General features: G+C 37.3%; 1 protein-coding gene across 1 annotated transcript; it reads left to right on the forward strand.

Moving 5' to 3' along the window:
- The first annotated feature begins 6,180 nt into the window (after positions 1–6,180).
- On the forward strand, positions 6,181–7,125 carry LOC102469134 (olfactory receptor 13D1-like). Its single transcript, XM_006150625.1, has one exon. The coding sequence runs from the start codon at positions 6,181–6,183 to the stop codon at positions 7,123–7,125; it is 945 nt and encodes a 314-aa protein (XP_006150687.1).
- Positions 7,126–8,555: the final 1,430 nt, after the last annotated feature.

An 8,555-nucleotide genomic window follows, 5' to 3' on the forward strand; every position in this document is an offset into this window, starting at 1 on the left:
TCCTAGGGCTAGATTATTCAAAGATTTCTTATCAAAAATCAATGTCCCATTCAATGAAATTGATTTGGCACATCTAGTTAAATAATAATGTATTTTTCCTTACCTATTTGTTTCATGTATTATATTGATAGATCATCAAGCATTAACTTGGAGTTCCATACATTAATAAAATAAAGGACATTTTTCTTTTAATTTATTTACTTTATTTCATTTTCTATTATACATTCAATCACATTATTATTTGGCTTCCAAAATGGATATTTCAAGGGAACCAGCAGTTAGCATAATGGCTATGTCGCTGGACTCCCACTTAGTCGACCGCGGTTCGCGTCCCAAACCCGGTGGCTTAAAACTCACGCCGGGCGTGTGTGTGTGCATGCCCAAGATCCCGAGAGGAGAATGGAGAAGGGACTGTGGCATGACCATCCCCCCTGGGGGGTGATTTCTCACTTTCTGTCTCTATGTCTCTCTCTGTCTGGCGAGCACAAGCGCCCTATAGTGAAAACCTCACCAAAAAAATAAATAAATAAATAACAAAATGGATATTTCAACAGGTGAACATTTCTCCCTAGTACAGTTGATAAAACTACAAAATATCTTCAACAGATAATACCACATTTCTTTGTGCCATTAATGCTTTGGCTCTCTATTTTTCTTGTAAATGTCCTTCCTCAGATTTTTTTAAATTTTATTTTTTAATTTTTTATATACATTCAATCACATTGGTTAGCTTACAATGTGAGCATTTCAATATGTGAATATTTCTCCCCAATCCCATTGATCAAAATATCTTCAAATTTTCAAATATACATTTTGAATATACTACTTTTTTTCATATGTTTTCATAAACTGGATTGGCCATACTTATATTGCTTCTTTGATGCTTTGGGTAAAAGCATTATTGTAGTTTGATGAAGTTATTTGGAAAATATCTCATAACTTTTTCATCCAGGAACATGTTATATAGAAAATAAATTATTTTTCTTGAAAGTATAAGATCATAAAATAACTATCAAAATATTGTGTATGCAATGTCCATTTTGAAAGTCTAGTACTCAGAATGGAAGCCCTATTATGTATCACTGTGTATATAACATATTAAGTGTTGAGTAAATGAGTGTATGAATGAAAGATGCTAAGAGAGCAGAGAGCACATTCTAGGGGTATCCTAGTCAGAGAAGGTGAAAAGGTTTCCTACAAACCATAATACATACACTGGGAAAGATCTTCCATTTTAATGAAAGTATATGTCAAAATTGATAAAGAATAAAGAGCAGTATTTGAAGAAGGCTAAAAAGTCCAGCATAATCATTATAGAGCATTGAAGGTGGCAGAAGTGGCTTTGGAATTTCTAAATTAAAAGGACCTAGGGGTAACCATGCAGTTGTAAAATGGGCTAGAGGACTTGACCTTATATTGCCTAGCAAGTACATTGCTTTTCCTCAGTCTGCGTTTATTTGTATGCCTTTTCTGGGAGGGTGAAGAAGACTATTGGGAAGAGACCACACCCATCCAGTAACTCCTTTCTTGACACCACCATGGGAAGAAGAATGGTAGAAGTGGAAGGAGGACAGTAAACTGAATAAATTAAAATGTTTTTTGGTAATAGATTCATTGTTTTGGTGAAGTTATTCATTTTGCTTTTTCTCATTTCCCCCTTGATTCCAGAAAAACATTCTCTTTCAACTAAACCTTTTTTGAACTAAAAGATAGACATTCTAGACATTCCGCCTTCTTCCCTTTTTTTTAACAACCTCACTCTCAGGGTACAAGTATTTAGTGCACTTTATTTATTTATTTATTTATTTGAGTTTTTTGCCATAGGGCACAAACACTCAACAGAGAGAGACAGAGACAGAGACAGTGAGAGGGAAAGATAGAAAGTATTCCCCAGGGAGGATGGCCATGCTGCAGTCCCTTCTCGTCCATTCTCCTCCTGGAACATTGGGCACACACATCTAGCATTAGTTTCAAATCCACTGGGCCCAGGATTTGACCAAAGATTGGCCATGTGGGAGTCCAGCAATGCAATCACAAAACCATCTGCTGGCCTAAGTGTACTTTATTTAAAAGTAAAAGTAGCTCCTTTTCCTTCCTGTTCTTTTTCTTCTATTTTCACCTTCTCTTCCTTCTCAATTGTCTTCCAATGTAATGAACTACTGCCTTAACTGATTCTTATTTTAAAATAAGCTTATGTGTCAATGTGACTAGAAACAGTAGAGGAAGTGTAAGGGAATCATTTCTAATATTCTAAGATATTGGAACCATCGCCTCTTTTTTTAACCTTATCCAAATCACTGTCCAGATGATTCTAAAATGAAGAGAATACTACGGAAAGAATATGAAAAAGAAACCATTTCCCCATACTATCTATTATGGGAAGATACGAGTGCTGCCATCTATGACCAGTCAAAGAATAAGCCCCTCATCCATTTCTTCAAGTTCTTCATATGCAAAAAAGCCAAGATGGGGCCAGCCAGTGGTGTGGTGGTTAAAATAGCTGGATCCTACATGGCCAACTGAGTAAGTTTGAGTCCCAGATCCAAAGGCTCAAAAAACGTGCTGGGCACTTGTACATGAATGCTCAAAATTCCAAAAGGAAGGAGAAATAGAGAAGGAATTGTAGCTTCACCATTTCCCATGACGGGTGGGAGGGTTGTTTTCTTTCTCTCTCTCTCTTTCTCTCTCTCTCTACCTCTCTCTCTATCTAGCAAGCACATGTGTCCTCTAGCAAATTTGAAAAAAAAAAATTTCTAAGCCAGGGAAAATGTTCTGATTGTGGAGTTAAGATATAAGCAAAACAAAATATTTTCATTCTCCCACCAAAATCCAAGGAACAAAAGCCGTTAGAGTGATAGTATAGTAAAGTGTAAGATACAATCCCTCACATATGTCAATGAGCATGCTTGATTATCGTCACAAAATAAATACAGATCACTGGAGGATAATTGATTTTTTAGTTATTTGGCACTAAAGTTACAAAGTAGACTAAGATTAGCAAAAGATGAGTCAGGATAGACACAGTAGAAGAGGCAAAACTCAGGGCAATTTTAAAATCCTTAAGTAGATTCTGATTTGCAAAGAAAAGTAAGTAAAGGCTGGAAGATTCTTGGTGTGTGATTGGTAGAGACAAACAAGACGGTAAAAATTTCTGTGTAATTATTTTTATTATGGTAATTCTTAATTATAGTAATTCTGATAAATAAAGAATTTTCTGCTCTACATAGAAAATGAAGATGATCACAATTAGTGGGTCAGCAGATGGCATGGTGGTTAAGGTACTGGAAACAGAATGGCCAACCATGGTTTGAGTCCAGGACTTGGTGGATTACTTTCTCACTTTCCCTCTCTCTCACTCCCTGTCCCTCTCTGGTGACTACGTGTGACCGATAATAAATTAAAATAATAATAATTATTATTATTATTAATTTAATTAAATAATACTTAAAAAAAAAAAGATGACCACATAGAAAGGCTATAGAAAGAAGAAGACTACAACCCAGACTTCAGTTTTTCTAACTATTTCTTATGATCAGGAATAAAATGAACAAGTAATGTTTGTATGTAAGTTCAACATAGCAAGAGACATTAGAACATGTCTCTTGCTTAGAATCAACATGGAAATCTGTACATAGTTTGGTCTAGTGAAAAAAAAAAGATGACCACATAGAAAGGCTATAGAAAGAAGAAGACTACAACCCAGACTTCAGTTTTTCTAACTATTTCTTATGATCAGGAATAAAATGAACAAGTAATGTTTGTATGTAAGTTCAACATAGCAAGAGACATTAGAACATGTCTCTTGCTTAGAATCAACATGGAAATCTGTACATAGTTTGGTCTAGTGGGGAACCCTGGAGCAGACAAATAGATATTGTATCTCTGTGACCTTGTAAAAGTTATATTTTTCCTTGTCTCTGTTTTCCCCTTATCAAATGGGAATTTAAAAAATGCTATCTACACCATATTGGACCAGTAGATGGCAAAATAGTTACATCACTGGACTCCCATGTAGACAACCACTGTTCAAGTCCCAGGTATAGCGGCTTAAAACTCATGCTGGGCACGTGTGTGTGTGTGTGTGTGTGTGTGTGTGTGTGTGCCCAAAATTCTAAGAGGAGAATAAAAGAGAAGGAATTGTGGTTTGGCCAACCCTCCTAGAAGGTGATTTCTCACTTCCTGTCTCTCCGTCTCTCTCTGTCTCTCCAGCAAACACATGCATTCTATAGCAAAAAAAAAAAAAAAGAAAAACTTCTCTTTAAAAAAAACATATTCTATGAGCTTCCCACACTATAATGTGTTTACCACAAAGTCCTCAGAAAATTAGCTATTATCAATTCAGTCACATATGCTGGCTTCATGGCCCAAATTAAACATAATACAGAAGACATGGGGATGTATTCTAAAGCATCAAACACAAAAATTGAGAGAAATACAAAATATGGGCTATAAAAAATACATATTATGCATCTGAGAAGTGATAAAGAATAAGGAATTTACAGCAATTGGAAAATTACAAATGTTAGGAAGAAAAGTAGTACTCAGCGACTTCCAAAACTTCACTCTCCTTCTTCTAAATTATTTTTTCCATAGGGTGCATGTGCTCACTGGAGAGAGACAGGGAGAGATAGGGTGGGGAGTGAGACATCACCCCTCAGGGAGGATGATCTGCCACAGTTCTTCTCCATTTTCTCTTGGAATTCTAGGCACACAGGCAAATGTATGCAGCATGATTTTCAAGTCTCCAGGTCTGGGACTCAAACTACAGTTGTCCATGTGGGAATCCAGCACCTTACCCACCAGCCCACCTGCTGGACTCACCCCAAAATTTTTTTTAAAAAATCAGTCTTCCTTTCTGAGTCAGTCAAGTAGACTTAAAATTTTTCATTTTTAATATTTGTAAAACTACATGAATTTAATATTGTTCTGTTTTATTATATTGTATTCCCCTATACATAATTTTAGATCATGTGTTAGCATTGCCGACTATACCTGCCAGCTAACAGATGTTATCTAATTTAATTCTCAGAATAAACTATCTTATAACTTTCTTCCATTTTTCTAAGACTAGTACCTTTGGTGGCTGTAAGTTAAATAACATTTAGAAGAAAATACTTGGGGCCGGCAGGTAGCATGGTGCTTAAGGCACTGGATCCCACATAGCTATCTCTGTGGTACAAGTCCCAAACCCAGCGGCTTGAAAAACCACACCAGGCACATGTGTGTGCCTACCCAAAATCCGGAGAGGAGAATGGAGGAGAAGGAATTGTGGCTTAGCCATAACCCCTGGGAGGTGATTTCTCATCCTCCCCTACTTCAGCTCTCTCTCCAGTGAGTACAAATGCCCTATGGCAAAAAAAAAAAAAAAGTCATACTGAGGATAAGTGACATGCTATCAAATCTGGATAATATCTTAAATCAGATGCTATTGGAGGTTCCATGGTGTGATGCTGAGCACTCTGGACTCTAAATTAGAGTTTATCACCACAAAGAAATGATAAATATTCAAGATGATCAATATACAAATTATTCTGATTTGTTCAACATACAGTGTATACATGTATTTAAACATGATAGTATACCCCCAGAATGATGTAAAATTATAAATATTAAGAACTACATATGTGGGGCCAGCAGGTGGCATAGTGGTTGAGGCACTGGACTTCCCACATAGTCAACCACAGTTCGAGTACTAGACCTGGCAGCTTTCTTTCTCTCTCTCTCTCTCTCTCCCTCCCTCCATCTCTCTCTCTCTCTCTCTCTCTCTCTCTCTGGTGAACTCATGAGAAAAAATATAATGATAATAAATAAAATAAATAATTCTTTTTAAAAAACTACAAGGGAATACAAAATAGATGTAACATAATTAATATGCAGTTTTATTTTAAAATATTTACTTAAAAGTAGTTTGTCCCCAGATTTTATGTAATTAGAGGCCTGGCACCTTCTAGCCTAATCCTTAACCTCTGCTGCTGTGTGATACAAAGTAGTATCTATCTAACTTTCATAATTTTTCCCCACTATAAAATAAATATAATATCCCTGCTTTTGTTAATTTCAGAGGCTATTATAAGAATAAAACAGAATAATGGAGTTGAAAATGATCTGATGAATTTACATCAAAAATTCAAATTTCTGTGACTCATGCCTTTATCTAAACTCTGTAGGTGAGGTGGACACATGGAAATAAGAAATTACACTGCTGTGACTGAATTCTTTCTCATGGGCCTTTCCCAGTACCCAGAGCTCCGGCTATTCCTGTTCCTGCTCTGCCTCATCACGTACATAATAATCCTCCTGGGAAATAGTCTCCTCATTATCATCAGCATCCTGGATTCTCGACTCCACACACCTATGTACTTCTTCCTTGGAAACCTCTCATTCTTGGATATTTGCTATACATCATCATCTCTTCCTCAAACTCTTGTTATTTTTATGGCTGAGAGAAAATCCATTTCCTTCTTTGGCTGTGCTCTGCAAATGTTTCTCTCCCTTGGTTTGGGCTCCACTGAGTGTGTCCTCTTGGCTGTGATGTCTTATGACAGGTTTGTGGCCATCTGTAATCCACTGAGGTATCCCATCATCATGAACAGGGTGCTATACATGCATATGGCTGCGTGGTCTTGGATCATAGGTTGTGCAAACTCCTTAGTACAAACTATCTTGGCAATGGTCCTGCCTTTCTGTGGGAATAATGTCATTGATCATCTTACCTGTGAGATCCTGGCTCTTCTTAAACTCATATGCTCAGATATTTCCACAAATGTGTTAATCATGGCAGTGGCAAGTATTGTTTTATTGGTGATTCCTCTACTGTTAATTTTTGTCTCCTATGTGTTCATCCTATCTTCTATCTTAAAAATTAATTCTGCTGAGGGGAGGAAGAAAGCCTTTTCTACATGTTCAGCCCACCTAACTGTGGTCATCTTATTCTATGGTTCAGCTCTTTTTATGTACATGAAGCCCAAGTCAAAGTACACAAAAGTATCTGATGAGATCATTGGGCTCTCTTATGGAGTTATAACCCCAATGTTGAACCCCATCATCTACAGTCTGAGGAATAAAGATGTGAAAGAAGCTATGAAGAAAGTCCTAAGCAGACACCTGCATTTTTGGAAAATATAAAAGGCTTTGAACCATATGATATCTTCGACATGGATCAGATGTTTTGTACTCACATACAGTCACAGAACCCAGAGTTAAAAGATTGTGTTCTCTTATATAGTCAAATATAGTACTCCCATTTTTCAGTATAGAATGCTTCATGTAAGCTATCTGATTAATGTCCTATCTGCAGTTTCTAGCTTCCTGTAGCCCTACTAATCAGTCTTACATATGGTGCATGGCTTTTCATCAAGATAAGTCTTTTGGGGGTATCAGGTGATGTGGTGGTTAAGATGCTGGATCCCACATGGCAAACCCTACAGTACAAGTCCAGACCTAGCAGCCTGATAAAACATGCCATGTCCTGGCATGTGGGTGTGGGTGTGCACAAAATCCCAAGAAGAAAATGGAGGAGAAGGTATTGGTGCATGACCATCTCTTCAGGAAGGGAGGGGGTGATTTCTCCCTTTCTCTAATCTCTCTCTGTCTCTCTGTTTCCCTCCAGCAAGCAAAGTGCCTATAGCAAAATAACTTCTAAAAAAAAAAAAGAAAGAAAAAAAATGAGTATCCTCTTTCCTCTCTATTACTTTCTTCCTCATTTTTCTCTCCATCTTCTTTCCTCCATTTCTCCTCTTCCTTGTCCTCCTTCTCTTCACTCCTTAATCTACTTTTCCTTCTCTCTTCTGTGCTTTCAGTCTCCTCTCCTGGTCCTTATGAATTGAACATCTATAGCTTTGTATTCAGTATCCCTTCTTCTGCTAAAATATGGCATCTGTTTTTGTTAGAAGACAGAATACATGTGAGAAGGGAAAGGTATCCTCAACTGGGTCCCACCATGCTGCAAACCCCTTTCCCTGCCTCTCCAGTTCCTCAGGATCCTGGCTGTCCACACACATACACACACACAGCCCAGCATGTTTCCAGACTGACCTGGGGATCAGCGATCATATGGTTTCCAGCCTGTTGGGGCACCCGCATTATTGCTACATCACAGTGGCTAAGCCAAAGTCATCTTTTGCTTTCAATAATTCAATAGCTCCTCTCTCTGAGTCCCTTTGGTGCTGTGTGTATATAGCCCAACCTTCTGGAAATAGTAAAAACAAAACCTAGCTAATTAAAAAGCAAATTTCTCTAGCCACAGTGATTCATTCAGCCTAGCAAGTGAACCAACTCAGTGTAATCAAACTGAATCAAAGAACGTTGTCCTTGTGTAAAAAAAGAGGCACTCTTTCTTCTAGGGTTTCTAAGCTGGAGAATATGATAATGAAGTCGATCATTGCCAGAACATGGGAAGTGTTTGTGAGACAAAAAAAAAAAAAAGAGTGGAGAGAAGGGGAGAAAGAAAGTCTGATGCTATTAATATTTTAACTCTTATCCAGCTGTGTCTAAAGTCAGAGTCAAAATTATTCTTTTTACTATATAGGTCAATAAGTTACCTTTTTATATTTAAA

This window comes from Tupaia chinensis, unplaced genomic scaffold (genome assembly GCF_000334495.1).
Source record: "Tupaia chinensis unplaced genomic scaffold, TupChi_1.0 Scaffold000291_1, whole genome shotgun sequence".
Taxonomy (NCBI): domain Eukaryota; kingdom Metazoa; phylum Chordata; class Mammalia; order Scandentia; family Tupaiidae; genus Tupaia; species Tupaia belangeri.